General features: G+C 40.9%; 1 protein-coding gene across 1 annotated transcript in view; it reads right to left on the bottom strand.

The window, feature by feature from the left end:
• zcchc7 (zinc finger, CCHC domain containing 7) overlaps positions 1-15,850 on the bottom strand; it is a 59,074-nt gene that overhangs the window by 10,674 nt on the left and 32,550 nt on the right. Inside the window, 5 exon segments of the mRNA XM_033624926.2 lie at positions 9,543-9,578; positions 13,831-13,970; positions 13,973-14,000; positions 14,112-14,249; positions 15,032-15,084. Of these exon segments, the coding sequence (XP_033480817.2) occupies positions 9,543-9,578; positions 13,831-13,970; positions 13,973-14,000; positions 14,112-14,249; positions 15,032-15,084 (395 nt within the window).

Raw genomic sequence — 15,850 nt, forward strand, 5'->3', positions numbered from 1 at the left:
GAAAGCGTTTTATTTCTTTGTATGAATTCTTTCCATAATGTTGTCAGAAACAATCAATAAAACAATAAAAACAATCGAAGCCTGTCAGTGGCGAAAAAAGCTCTTTCAGTGGACGTAACTCTGAAGATTACATGGCAGCCTGTTTTGCAGCTGCCAACTGCAGCCCTCTCGCTCAATAATGGACCAATTTCAAAAACTGTTGTTCCCATTAATCGTTTACACACAAAAACATGGGAAATAGGGTCATGTCTAAAAACTACCTAAAAAAATTCCTCTAAGGAGCTGATGCCAGTAATTGTTTGGCATTTTTAATCGGTTATCAAAAAGTTACTAAAACAGCTTGTTTTTTTCTTTTGTTCTCTTTTCTAAGGCTGTATTTACATCTTGCAACAAGCCAAATTTCCCATGTGAGACATTAAAGAATGAACTGAACTGAGTGTTTCTGAGCTGTATGTGAGAGTACAAAAAGTCTATGTAAAAAATAAGTGTATGTAAATCAATACAGTGTCACTAAGCACCAAGCTCTGCAAATACACTTCTCCTTCATGACCTGCACCACCCAAAAGACTTAAACCTGCTGGACCTCCTTTAGCCTCATGTCTGGTCGTTATTAATAGAAGTAGATAGAAAACACACAAAAGCCATGTCCTTTTACAAATGTACCCTGGCCTGCCTCCTGTGCTGTCAGTGTCTCAGTCTGAGGGAGAATAAAGAGTCGAGGGCCTTTTGACATGGCGGAGGTGAGAAGACTGGAGAGTCTGTACTGTACAATGATGAGACAGCAAAAACAGCTCAATGAATAGATGTGGATTTAAAGGATTTTTTTTACAAAGCGCTGTTTGAATTGAGCCCATTCTTGTACGAGGAATGAAAAAAAAAAAAAAAAAAAAAAAAAGAGGTCAGCCAGACAGAGGAAAGGACAGAACGAGACGTGGAATAAAGGTCGAAACTTAAACCTGTGATTTCAAGTTCAGCAGAAAGAACAGAAGAAATGATTTAATGCTCATTATTATTTGAATTATGGGTCATTTGTGAGCTTTAACTATTATGTGAGGTTTAGTCAGGAAAAAAATGAGTGGAGATGTGAATAAGCCTTAACTTGTATTAGTGTGGGTCTCTACAAAGATGTATCAGTCAGCACAGACTGCCTTAATGACAAACTTTAATATTAAAGTTTTATAACAATCCTGTCGATTTCTGTATTTTGTCTCCTTTAACAGCATACTGTGACTACAAAGTTACATTTTCACCTCCTGTTCTGTTACTGCTATATTCATTGTGTCATTTTGCTATTGTTGCTGTTTATATATTGTGTGTTTGTTGACTATTTTGTTTTTTGTCTCCTTTTTGGACATTATTAAGCCCAGTCACCCCAAGAGAATATTAGTATTTCACGTTTCTACAAATCATGTCAATGTTTCTTAAGTGGTATAGTATGTGAGCTGACTTCTGACATCATCGGGAGGTGGAGGGGATGGTGGATGATGCGATAAGCTGCAGACCACTGTTGGAGACCAACAAACAAAAAAATCTGTTTTTTTCCCAACAAGTCATCGCCATGTTTCCAGCAGATTTTTAGCCACAAAACTTGGGTGTTTTTTAGTTACCCATTGCTGCTTTTTCAGCAGGGATTGTGCCGCAAAAAAACAGGTATTATAAGCCAAAACATGATCTTTTCCTAACCATAACCAAGGGGTTTGTGCCTTAAACTAACCACACATTAATACCAGCATTCAAAAGAAGCTTCAATATATCTGCTACATCATAATGTGCAAATGCAATGTATTTGTGGTTTGCAGAAACATACAATGCCAACATTTTTTTTTTTTTTTTACATCTGGGTTGTAATATCGGTATGACTGCACAGCAATTTCATTTTTCCTGGTAGAAAATGAAATACTCACACGCTGATGTCCTATTTCCAAATTTTCTTTTATTCTTAATGGGCTGGTTTTGACCTAGAGACCATTTGTGATTGACATATTATCATGTCCATGTAGCGTGAAAGAAATGTTGAGTATAAGACAGCAGTGTGAAGGTATTACTTTGTCTTTTTGTGAGAATAATTGTCTCAAAGCAAATATGAAAGAATTCTGAATGCACATATGCCTCCTGATGTCTGATTTATACAAGTAGCACATCACTTTATATCCAGACCTGCAGCCACTTTAATCTGTCACTTGTCAGAAAGAACACTACTGCTGTCATTCTGAAGAGGGACAGGATGAAACATCTTCAAATCAACTCAAAAACTAACAACTTTAGTATGAGACTGTAGCAGCTAACAAACTGTACAAGCATCCTGCAGATGTACAGTTTCTGCAGATCTATTTAAGAACTTCCTTTCTTCACCGAGTGATCAGAGTGCAGTTCTCTGTTTGACCACTGAAGGGTGCTCTAACACAGCATGCCGAGAAGGTCCTACAACAACCTCACCTGTGGCCGTTTTCAACTGCTCAAGTGAGACTGGTTAAGGTCGGGAAAACATGCTCTCTGTCATCAGTATTAGCTTATATTTAACACAAAAAAAGTTGGGAACAATTCCTTCTTATGTAAGTCTGTAGAGAGAAAACATTTTTGAAATGTATCCAGAGAAGGAGCTTGCTTTGTGCTAAAAGACCTGACTGGGTCGATGGGGAGGACCAGCATTTTCAGCTGCAGCTTAAAGCACTGGTAGTTTTTCAATGTGAGAGACAGCCAGTTAGATCTAGTTCAAACGACACCAGATGTGGACATGAAGCTACTTTTTTGTAGCATGTCTTGTCCTGCAATATTGAGTCAGTGAGGCAAACAATGAACCTGGAACGCATTGTACCCGACACATCGTCTCGTCTCTACAAAGAGCTCAACATTTAACAATTACATTATGACTAATATTATGTCTGTGAATACACACATGGTTTTTCAGTTCCTTGTATGCAACATCATCCCATAATGCAATAAATATTTGTCTACGTAATATGTCACTGAAGAAATACAACAACCAATTTCTAACCCTAATGTGAAGGTAGACGATATGATTCAAATACACAATTTCAACATATAAAATACAAGTTCAACCTTTAAAAAAACAAAACATAAAAATGGTTTCTCTTCTCTGTTAACTTAAATCTGAAAAATATCAACAGCATGGTGCAGATACCATGCTCTGATTCAAGGACACGTTTGGTGTTGATCCTTAAAATGGTATTTTCATTAACACTCTGAACATCAAATGTGTATCTGAGGAAATAAATTTAAGAATTTAATTTTCAGTGACGAACAATGTCACACAAAAAAAACTTAAATATAACACTGATGTGTCCTTCAAACGAGTTTTTGGTGAACATCCTTTAAAATGAAACAAAGTAAAAATAGATATAATACTGGGCCAGAGAGGTTTGCTCAAGCTTTTCGACTTATTTTCAAGTTTCATTATCTTAGAATTTTAGGATAAGTATGTTCAGGTTACACACCACATTGGCATTGTAAAGGATTTAAGTTGTAATATTAAATGACTATTTGCATGTGTCCAACAAACAATTATTTAGTTCAGCCAACAAAGTGGAAAAAAAGAAATAATTCATTTGAATTAAACTAAATATTTTAACATTTTTAAGCACATAATGCATTACCAGCTTTAATTTGACATGGACAAACTCCAGAGGCCTACTTTGTTAGAAAGTCATTTGTATTATTTTTTTCTAAAGAAATGTAAATGTATTTTCTTTTCTGAAAAGAAGAGGATTTTAAGGGGCAAAACGTCCTAACCTTGGGCTAACAAAGACACGTGTGAATTGAGCATACAGCAAAGACCCTTCTAGAGAAAGACGGTGAGACAAAAAGGTATAAAACATACTAAATGAAGGGGAGAAAAAAGGGCAGTGAGGTGAGAAAGAGGGATACTAAATGGACTTTAAGAAGAGCAGTTAAAACGGCTTAATTTCTGCGGTGAACAAAAAGGTCACTGACTGTTTTTCACAGGCACCCCCAGAGACACTGACACACACATACACACGCACTCACACACACACACACACACACACACACACACACACACACCTGTCCCTGAGGAAAAGATCGATACGTACACACTGATACCACCGTGAGGAGAGAGTCCGCTCGATACGCACTCACACCACCGTGGGCAGAGGTACCGATCAATAAACACACACACGTACAGGTGTCACCGCTACTATCTAAAGAGAGGCCAATCAATGCTCACACACTGATATACCTGTACCAATCAGCTGCTGTGTGCTCAGACTCACTCCCCTGTCTCTTTCACCCTTTTTAATACACTCCCCCCTCCTCATTTCTCTCTCCCTCTCTCTCTCCTCCGTTCCTTCTGAATCACTTACAACAACACACCTCTCCCCCTCTCCAGCTGTCTTCCCCGCTCGTCTCTGGTCCATACAGAGTACATTCCTCCTACGTAGGTGAATCATGTTGAATCTAATGTCATTTCTCTCTCCCATACAGCTGGCTAAAACATACCAAAAATGCACAGAGAAGTTGATTATTGATTTGGATTTGACTCATGTTCAGAGTTTTTCAAATTGAAAGGAGAAAAATTCTCACTTCAAACATCCCTGCTGTTTTCAGAGAGTCTACACTTCCTGCAGCAGCCATGGGGTGGCGCTCTGGTCTTAAACCAGCGCAGCGGGCTCCTGACAGCACTAGCGGGGGAAAAAGTCACTGTGACTTGTGTGTGTTGTATGATTAAATGCACACATTCATGCATGATCTTTACATGCATTAATGCAGCCTGTGTACAGACAGCAGGTCGCTCAACTTGCACTGCCCTTTCTGCCTTCACTGACCGCTCTCCATCCATCCATTCCCACTTCACTGCACTCCTCTTTTCTTGCCTTCTATGTATCCCTTTCTTCCATCTCTGTTCTCGCCTTCTTTCTCTTTCCTGTGCTGTTGCCTTGTAATCGGAAAAGTGGTTCTCTTCGCCTTTCCATCCTTTGTCAAAAATCTCTCCCGAAAAACACCACCACTGTTGAGTTCTAACACACTGTGTGGCACACTGAAAATGACAGAACTGAAAAAAAAATCAATTTCGGTTTTCTATTAATTGATTAAAGCCTTTTAGCAAGCAGAAATGCCAATTGTTTGCTGATTTCATTTCCGAAATGCTCTGCTTTTCTCAGTAATTGTAGATTGAATACATTTAGGTCAGACTGTTGGTTGGACAACACACAATTTGCAGATGTCACTTCTGACACTAGGAGCATGACATGAACATCTTTCACTAATTTCTGACATTTTATAGGCAAAACAACTAACTAAAAAAATCGACAGATTTGTCAGTAATTGTAACAGATGCTGCCCTATGCTACATTTCTGTGTCAGTTTGTCTCTCTGGAATATTTTTGTACTCCTGTTATTGATTGGCTTTATGTAGAAAACATGACATCACCTTAAGGACATCCAATGGTCTTAAAGAACAGAAACAACCAGTATAGTTTTTTGGCATCGCTCAGAGTCCAAAAGCTATCTTCCCTCTACAGTCTCCATTTTGCACCGACAATCGACGATCAGAGAAAATCAAAAGCAGAGGAGGCAGAATACAATGCAATCACGAGAAATGCGATTTGTGTAAGAGGTGCAGACGACATCATAGCCATCAAAATCACCAACAAAAATGACTCAACCACACTCCCATCTCAGACTAAAGGTAGCAAGCTCACATCTGTTCTTTTGGGGTTGTTGAAAGGCATTCTGGGAAGTAAAGGAAAACATTTTTATCCCCAAAAACATCTAGAATGCATTATACATCATACCAGTGATATTTAAGGGTATTTGGGAGATTTTTTATTCTTTTATTTTGCATGTGTAGTCCTCAGTGACGAAGATAAGAAAACAAAGATGTAAGGAGGTAGGCAGATGTGGTCTGCAGAGAAATGACCCCACACTGCAAAGCTGTATGCAAAAGAAAGAAGTAAAACCAGGCTGTCTGTAGGCGTGTGTGGGTGAGCGAAAGAGAAAGAGAGACTGAGAAAGAGTTGTCGAAGTAAACCTGTTCTTCCAAGCAAATCTTGTTGTGTAAATATTACTGTTGTGTAAAAAAAATCTCCTCAGAACCATATGACAGAGACAAGGTGAAAATGTTGTGGATAGCTTTTTACCCCATTTACTTCTCTCTATATATATTTGTAGAGGTGTGTGTGGGTATTTGTGTGTCCATGTGTGTCAGTATCTTACTTTCTCAGTAAATACCCCAGGGGCTTTGTGGTCTATACTGTGCGGTTTGGAGGAGTTTGTTAGTTGAGGGCCAGGTGCAGGCAGACAACACATACACTCACGGAAGATAAACGGACCCGGCGCACGCGCGCACACACACACACACACACACTCACGCTCTCTCTCTCTCTCTCTCTCTCTCTCTCTCACTCACACACACACACACACACACACACACACACACACACACACACACGAAGGATAAATGGACCCAGTAGCAGGGAGGTCTGACAGAATGCCTTTTCACACCTGGCTGAGCCCAGCGGAAGGTGACAGAGTCACATCTCCCAAAGCAAACACACACACACACCCACACCCACCCACACACACACACACACACACACACACACACACACACACACACACACACACACACCTTCTCACATTGGGGAGTTCAGGGTCATAAGCAGCATCATGAATAAAATGAGGCTGTCTTAAACAGAAGGAGCCCTGTGTATGCAAGTGTGTTTGTGTCTGTGCGAGCCCCTAACCCCCATGCCAGTTTGGATCTGTAACGACCTTCTGTTCCCAGTGCTTAAATGGCTTAAATACTTCAATTAGACCTGGGTCACAATCCTCCACCCGTTAAAGCACGCCGTCACATACAACACACACACGGAAACACACAAAAAATGGTGGTTTCATCATCTTGCGACGGGACCAAAGGATTTTTTTGGTGCTCTTTCATCAGCATCTTCTCCTCTCGTCTGTGATTCAAAGTTTTACAATAAAACATCCCCCGCCAACACATGAGCAAGTATTAAACTTAACTCCCATCCTCTCTGCCAGCGTCTCCCCTGGAACTTCGCTGTCCTGTTCCCTCCTCCTTCCTCCTCCTCCTCCTCCTCCCTCCGTCTCTCCCGCCGTGCTACCCTAGCGCTAACGATGCTGCCTTTTCATTAGACAGCCCCTGCTAATTAATCTCCATAGAGGAGAGTGACAGACCTCCCCCAACACATACGCACACACACACAAAGTGCACACCAAGATATATGCAAACACACACTCTTCTTCCCTCTCTCTCTCTCTCGCTCCCTCGTCCCGAGTGGCGTTGGCAGCCCATTTCATGCTTTATCACGTCTTTTAATTGACAAACAAGCTGCTCTTTTCTCTTAGGCTGAGGTCTATATCACCCCCTCGCTCAGATGCACACACACTCGTACACACCCTCACTCACTCACACACACACACAAATACATACATAAAGAGCCAAGAAAACTAGTTATCTTCTCAGATTTTGGACACACACACACACATACACACACACACAAATAAGCAAATGCATTCCCGCTGACATATGACCCATGTGACTGTCACACAGTTTTGTACTCTTTGACACATTGTTCGTCCTCGCACACACATACACACACACACACACACAGACACCCGCACACAGACATGCACACACACAGAGCTACGGATGTCACATGTGCACTTAGGTTGAAAATTTAAAAAAAAAAAGTTAAAAAAAGTGAAGGTTCCCATCACTCAGGGCACTTCCTTAATCTTATGAGATGTTTTTTTTTCCCTGCAATGGTTCACTCATCAGCTGCAGGGCGAGGTCGATACCAATCACAACTGACTTATTGATTTCGAGTGATCGTGTGACATCTTTGGCTTTCTGATAATCGCAGAAAATACTTTTTTTTTAACCTAGTGGCATTTTACAAAATCCACATGCTAAACTACAAATTGCCTGGTTCTTGTCATATTGCTCAAATTACTGTCAAGGTCTGGATGATTTTGATGGACACTGACAGATACTACAGGGAGCATAAGGAGATAGTGACATGACCGTAGTCTCCCAAGACCCTGGAGATATCAGTGTTTAGCATTTGGTTTCATAAATACAACACAGTATACCCACTAATGCAATGTTTCTCACACTGGGGTACAGGTACCACTAGGGGAATTTGGGGTACTGCAGCAGTACGTGAGATATTTTCAAACTTTATTTAAAAAAATATCAGTCATGGATAATTCCTAAAATAAATGGACTGTAATAAAGCACAGCCTCTACAATCCAGCACTTCTATTTATATTTTCTTCTTGCAAGTGGACCATATTCTGTAAATTAAAACAGAGTGAATAATTAAAAAGTCTCCTTTGCAAGGTCATTTTCTACAAGAGTTGAGTTAAGAAATTAAAATCGTTGGATCTGCTTTTGGTTAAGCATTTTCTGTAGAGTAAGATTTGAAATATTTCTGTTCTGATGAGGGAGGTTCTGCATGAAGAAGATTTAAGAAGTGTCCCCGGCTGTAAGTGGGTCAGGGTGAGTGTGCTGCTGGCTTAGTCGCCCCCTCCACCACCACCACCTTGTTCTTTTACATTTCTCTGCTTTTAATTGGGACTCTGAGCAGAACTACTGAGTCCACTGGGATTCTGCTAAATTTGACACAGGTTGGGTACAAACTGTTACTACACTCTACATACTTAAAACTAGTACACTTTAACACAGTATAAAGGTAAACCTGATGGTATGTAAAATGCATGTGCATCATTTGCCATCTGTATATAATGAGGCTTTCACATTAAAGCCTTTGTCTTTAGCTCCTTTGCTCTGCTGCATAAATACACACTTTTTATCATGGAGACACACCTTAGTGATATGACCTGTATAGTTTTCTATGTACCTGCTTTTGTGCTCTGTTTCAGGAAGCTCCCAATTAGCTCTTCCTGTCAGTGTGGTGATGTGTCCAACACATTGTTTAGAAAATGTTCCCTAATCTGTTTCTTTCTATAATCTCCATAATAATTAGAAAAAATATTGATGTGGTAGATAAACAGTGTAGGAAGTGGTGCCATATTTATTATAAATGCCCATGTTAGTGAATATTCAAACCTAAACTTAGTTGCTCCACTAAGACAGATAAAAATAGTGTCTATAAGAAACAAATGTCATTTAAACATTTACTGTGTGTTGTTTCATTTTAATTTTCTCTGACACCTACTAAATATCTGTCGCAACTAAGAAGCTACTATTAGCAGTGCTGATCAACAGTGATCAGTGAGTGTCCAGATACTAAAATACAAGGCTCAAAATGACTGCAATGTCAACGCTTTATCCAACAGGTATAGAACTGCACCTTTTTCTTCAGCTGTATTGACAATGTATACCTATGTTACGTGTTCAACCAAAATGCATGGGGCTTTTAATGGCCTCTTCATTCTGCAGGACACAGATTTATTTATGACATCTCCGTCTAGCATTCACATATGCCTACAGACTGATTATCCTGCTGGCAAAAAGTCTAAAAGTGAAAGTGTGAACAGCAGTAGTGTGGAGTTTGCTGACAGTGTAAGATACTCACTGTGATGTGATACTGTCTCCAGATCTCTGGACAAGCCTGAGGAGGGAAAAAAACAATACTTGATATGGTCATCAACTATACACACAGATATACACACTTTGATGGAGGACATGAAACGAGCAACACAGATTTAAAAGAGGGGGAATAAAAACCTGCAGCATGTGTGTCTCAAAAATACATATTTTTCCTCTAGTGCTATTTATCAGTCTAGATTGTTTTGGTGTGAGTTGCTGAGTGTTGGAGATATTGGCCATAGAGATGTCTACCTTCTCTCCAGTATAACAGAACTAGTTGGCACTCTGCTTGTGGTGCTCAAAGCGGCAAAAAAATTTGTTAGAAAAACTAGCTCAGTGAAGCTAGGTGAGATAGCAGTAGATGCACGCTTCCTTCTGTGCAGTGATATAATTGGCAGGTGTAGTTCAGTAGAGAGAAAATAGTTCCTACATGAAACTGCTCACACCAAGGTCCGTGGATCATCTTGAGCAGCCAGGTCATGATTTCTGGAAACAGACATTGCTGTTGGATTTTCCCAATGTAGTTCTTGGCGCTTTGAACACCACAAGCTGAGTGCCATCTAGTTACATTAAACCGGAGAGAAGGCAGACATGTCTATGGCCTCTATCTCCAACACTCGGCAACTCACAGTAAAACAATGTAGGTTGATAATAGCACTACAGGTAAGAGGAAAAATATATAAATATAAATATAACCCTATTTTTGATTTGGGGGTGAACTGTCCCTTCAATGCTGAGAGACACACATAGAATATTAAAGACACAATAAAGAAGAAACATTTAGGCAGACGCTGACTAACGACAGATAGAGTGCCAAAAGGAAACTGAAAAGTAGGCCATGGTGTCATTTATTTGCCTGACTATTTAAATCTTTTCCTCTGTCTCTCACTGAATGTTTAACACCCTGATTTCTCAGCAACATCCTGTTTCCCTTCCATGTGTCTCCCTGCAGTCAGTCACTCCAACAGTCAGTAAGTAAGGCAGTCAGTTGTTTTGTCCCGGTGTGGCTAAAGCATTATCTCCGGGGCTTCGCCACGCTGTTCCTTAAGCGTTCCGACATCCTTTCCCAACCGCCGCCACTTCCCACTGGGAAATTGAAAATGCCGCAGTCGCCGCAGGCAACAAGATTTATCTACTTACACACCTACTGAGTGAGAGAGAGACAGAGAGAGAATGAGAGAGAAGGAAAGGAAGATTTAAGCCTGTCCTGCGAGGAAGCCTATGTTTATTTTTCTCTTGCATACACTAAACAAGTTCTTATACAAATTTGCATGATATGCAAATTCTTGTCACATTAAAAAATGACTATTTGGCCCAAAAGTGCTTGTTCAAATCCTGACCTTTAAGCCTGTGAAGAAGGCTGGGCACTTTTTCTGGCTTAATCTGAGCTGTTTAGATTTGAATACAGAGATGGGTAAATATGTATTTCGATAGCTATATCCTCCTCCACCTCTCATCTAGCTTTCTTTTCTTCAACACCCCTCCCCCCCCCCCCCCCCTCCACCACACCCACACCAGCTCCCTCCCGTTTGCTCTCTCTCCCTCCAGACCGCCAGGGTAGTGTGTTGTTGTCGAGGGCGACAGGCGAGGCGAGCGACACACTCGCGCTCCGTCAACCGTCTGTCTTTAATGAGAGACACAGAAAGGCCCAGGGGACAGAGACCTGACTCTCTTTCTCTCTCAAACACACACACAAACACATACAGTATAATTTGTGAGTGTAAGGAAACAAAAGTTATGCGTTCCAAGAGAAGGGTAATTACAATACCACACAACTTTGCACTTCTGTTTGCTGCGGAAAACAATATGCAAAAGAGAGAGGAAGAACAAGATGAGCATGAGGATCCGGAGAAGAGGAGAGAAAGAATGGACAAGAGAGAGAGAGAGGTAGAGGGAGAGAAAAAAGGGGCGGTGTGTGTCCTGGTCTCCCCTCTCCCTCTGGTGTTCACCTGGTTACTCATCCATTACACAGAGCACAGTACGTATGACTGACTGGCGGAGAGCGAGAGAGTAAAAGAGAGAGAGAGTGGGGGGTGTAAGGTGGGGGAGACACAGGCAGCTCTTACATGCACACAGGATTTTCCATTCTATGGCATTAGTGTAAATGGGCAAGGTAATGAACGTTGCGGTGGGATAATTGTCATTGATGGTCATTAGATTCACCCTTCAGTGCCAACACACATGCATACGCATACTCATACACACACACACACACACACACACACGCAAGCCCACAGCTGGAATATGCAGCATGGCAGAGACATAACTAAGCTGTAATTGCTGAAGTGTATCAATTAATGTGAACAGCAGCGTGTGCTGACCCCCGGTCACTCATTATTACTGAGAGAGAAAGTGGGGGAGACAGGGAGGAAAAGAGGGGAAAAGGGAGAAAATGAGGGAGGAAGGGGGAGAAAAGAGGAGGTAATGGAGAGGAAATAAAAGTACTCTACACTATATTTCTGTTATAAAAGGTGGCTGGCGCTTCATGTTTACATTCATCATTAACTGTTCTTACTACAAGCTGAAGCCCCCACACACACACCATCTGTGGCCATTTAGCTGTGCTCGCTCTAACAGCAGCATCAAGTTAATTGAATTCAAAGCTTTCTTATTCCCGCAGTTCTTCATTCCTTCAATTTTACTTTAAGCAGTATGTCTTTATATCTTGACTGTCTATTTGCTTCTAGTACTGATTTAGTTATATTTCTAGGCTTTCCTATATGCATTTCACACATGCATATCATTATGTTTGACTACATTACCCATGTGAAATTGCATGACATAGCACAGGTGAGTTATTTGTCTGCAGTCTGCAGTTCCTCAAATGGCCACTTGAGACTGGCTCCAAGAACAAGTGAATCCTCATAGACCCCCATGTTAAAATTTCCAACTTTACAGCAGAAATAAACACGTTTACAGCCTGGTACAAAAAACACAGTTTAAGTCGCTATAGCTAATTTCCTGAATCCCCATTCATGACGTTCATGGGCTGAATTTTTATATTAGACACTGGTCTAAATGTTAACAAGGATTAAAGTCGTGCATAATTAAAGCATGGCCGCTTTGATCGAAAGGCAGGTGCCATCTGTTGACAAGTTGCTACCACAGCAGCAACAGTGGTTATTTAACCTGACCGTGGCATAACCCCAGAGTCACAGAGGTGTAGCCATAGCTGTCACTATTTCAGTGTGTTTTTAGTTCACGAAATTTAATTATAATATTTTGATTGCCTCAAAACGTTTTGTTCAGCATTTGGTTGTACATAGACCCTCTGTGGAGTCAGATGTTAAGTTTTTCCGATAAGTACTTTTTTAGGCGTTTTTTGCCTTTATTGATAGAAAAGTTGTAGACTGACTGACAGAAAAGGTGGGTACGTTCATTTTCTTTATTGGTTTTTGCTGGCAGAAATAAGCATTAGCAATAACCATAGCTGTAAATGCACCATGCTAACCATGCTAACCATGCTAACCAGCTAGTAGCTAGCATCCACCCCCAAAAAACGGCTAAAATGCCACACTCAAGACTTTACAAAAAGAGTCAACAAACCAATGGGTGACGTCACAGTGGCTACATCCATACACTCTGTGGTTGGAATATTTTATGTCAAATAGACCACATGGACGAAAGTACGTACACTTTTGGCCTCAGGCTGCTCTACTTAGTTTAAGCTTGCCCCTTAAATCTAATTACGGCAAATCTTAATGCTACAACATAACAATGACATTTTAGACAATTATACACTTCAAACAAAATGGCAACATTTTTGGAAGGCCCTTTCCTGTCTCAACATGACAATGCCCCTGCGCACAAACCGAGGTCCATGGGAGAAAAAAAAGAAAGAAAGAAAGAAAAACATTTTTCTGAGTTCGGTGTAAAGGAACTTGGCTGGTCTGCACAGAGCAGTGACCACAACCCCATCCAACCCCTTAGGGATGAACTGGAACAATGACTCTGAGCAGGGCCTTATCACCCAACATCAGTGCCTGACCTGACTAATACCCTAGTGGCTGAATGGTAGCCAATACCTGCAGCCAGTTTCCTAAAGATCCTCCTAGAAGGAGCTGAGGCTTTGAAAGTAGCAGATTAATGCCCTTAGGTTTTAGAATAAGATGTTCAACAATCACATTAAGACGTCAATATACTTTTGGCCATGTGTTGTGTTTGATCTGATGGTACGAAGTTTGGCTTTATTCCAGCATGCCTGCATTGGACTCATGTGCCGAGTCTTCTTCTTATTTTAAATCCACACAAATAAAACATGATGCTATACTCACGTCAAAGAAGTGCCCCGTCATGCTGCAGCGATGGCACTGTTTGTGCCAGTATGCTCTCTCACTGCAGGAATCATAGAGGTGCCCGGGCAGGCCGCAGTTGTTGCAGTGCCTATTGGGACATTCATTGGACAGGTGGCCTGGTTGCCACAAAGGAAGCAGGGTGGAGACTTCTGCACACACACAAACACAGATACACACATTACACAGCTAGTAGATTTAAGTGCTTGTACTCATCAGTGTGTATAAGCTGTACATGCCGCTGTGCACTGAGTGGAACTGACTTCGGGCTCAGGGCAGTTCTTGGAGAGATGTCCGGTCTTGTTGCAGTTTCTACACTCGACGTTCTTGTTGGTGTAGTATCTGTTTGACAACCGCTGCGCCGCCACTCTGGCACCTTTGTCTTTGTTACAGATCCGAGCCTGGAACACACACAGTTGATGCATCATTTACTTATTTTTATTGTTTTGTACCCACAAAGTACATACGTTCAACTGTCAGTCATTTCATTTCAGTAAAAATCAGAGAAGTATTATTTTCCAACTCATTGTTATGATTGACAAAAAAATCAGAGCTTTTACATTGGCATTTCTCGGTGCGCCGAGTCAAACCATACCACCTGCATTTGCATTTCCATTACCAGTTTAAACACACTGAATTACCCCAAGTCACACCAAGTGGCTGATGAGATGGACCATCTCCGGAGTCAAGCCAAGGCATGATCAACTACCTACAAGTGGCAGCTACCGGCAACTTTTACAATGGAAAGTTTTCTTGCATGTTACTCAATGCATAATGCAAATCCCTGCCCACTGGGCTAGCTTGCCGAGTCAAGCTGAGTCAAGTCATGCAAGCACTTGTATGGAAAAGAAAGGGTACCATACCCTCAAGTTAGGGCTGCTTGTTTAGAGCAAAAATCATGATCACGATTATTTTTGGTCAATACTGACATCACGATTTAATTGAAACGCAAATTGATCAATTGCACAGCCCTACATCTAAAGACAGCAAAGTATTCTCGTAAGAAATCACACATTACTTCTTATTACTAAGGCTTGTAACCTTATATAGAACCAGTCCTAGTTAATCAAACAAATACACGTCTCACCACAAGCAAAGACCACAAGCAAAAAGCCTCAGAAAACAAAGTGGCTGAATGTCAGGATATATATTACATATTGTAAATTTATTAATGTCCACCTACCTCCTTGTCTTTGGACGAAACCAACCAGCTGCTCTCTTCTTCCTCTTCAGCATCTGGCAGGACAGAAAAATACATTTTAAAATAATGCAAATTTAATTGCTGAAGTTTGGGATATTATTTTCAATTATATATATACTCAGTCTTTCGCAATTTTAAGTAAATGTTTGCTTTAATTCATACAGTGTGTGATTTTTTCATAGTAAAAAGCTAAATGATTCCTATGAATCGCACGCATACAAAAACACAATTAGAAACATGAACATGTATCTACAACCCTTTCTCAACTGGTATTCACAAGAAGCGAGGACTTTACGGTAGTCTAAATCAATGAAACATAAAGGTGTTTTTTGCTTTCACCTGCTCTTTTTCTACTCAAACAACATGACAAGAACTGGAACCAGATTCGATAACAACCAGAGCTGATAAATTCTAGACAATATCCAACCCTATTAAGAACTCTAAACCCTGAGGAATAAGGTTTAGCTTCCTGTAAGAGAAGGACATGTACACACACACACACACACACACACACACTAAGAAACTGACACAGTGGCAGCCCGGCACATCTGTATGAGAGTGGCACTAACAGCGCCCTGAGGGAGACCACTGTATACTTCTCAGGCCCACAGAACTGTAACTGACATCCAGAAAATCCCTAACGTACACACAAACACACACAGAGAAATGCACACGGACACGTGTACTCAGCATAAATTATGTGCTGATAGCAATGACCCACACATGCTTTCACAAACACATACAGACACACCCACTCATCGACCCCCACGATTAGCTGGTTGACAGTCTTTAGCCTTTGGA

The sequence above is a fragment of the Epinephelus lanceolatus genome, chromosome 3 (assembly GCF_041903045.1).
Source record: "Epinephelus lanceolatus isolate andai-2023 chromosome 3, ASM4190304v1, whole genome shotgun sequence".
Taxonomy (NCBI): domain Eukaryota; kingdom Metazoa; phylum Chordata; class Actinopteri; order Perciformes; family Serranidae; genus Epinephelus; species Epinephelus lanceolatus.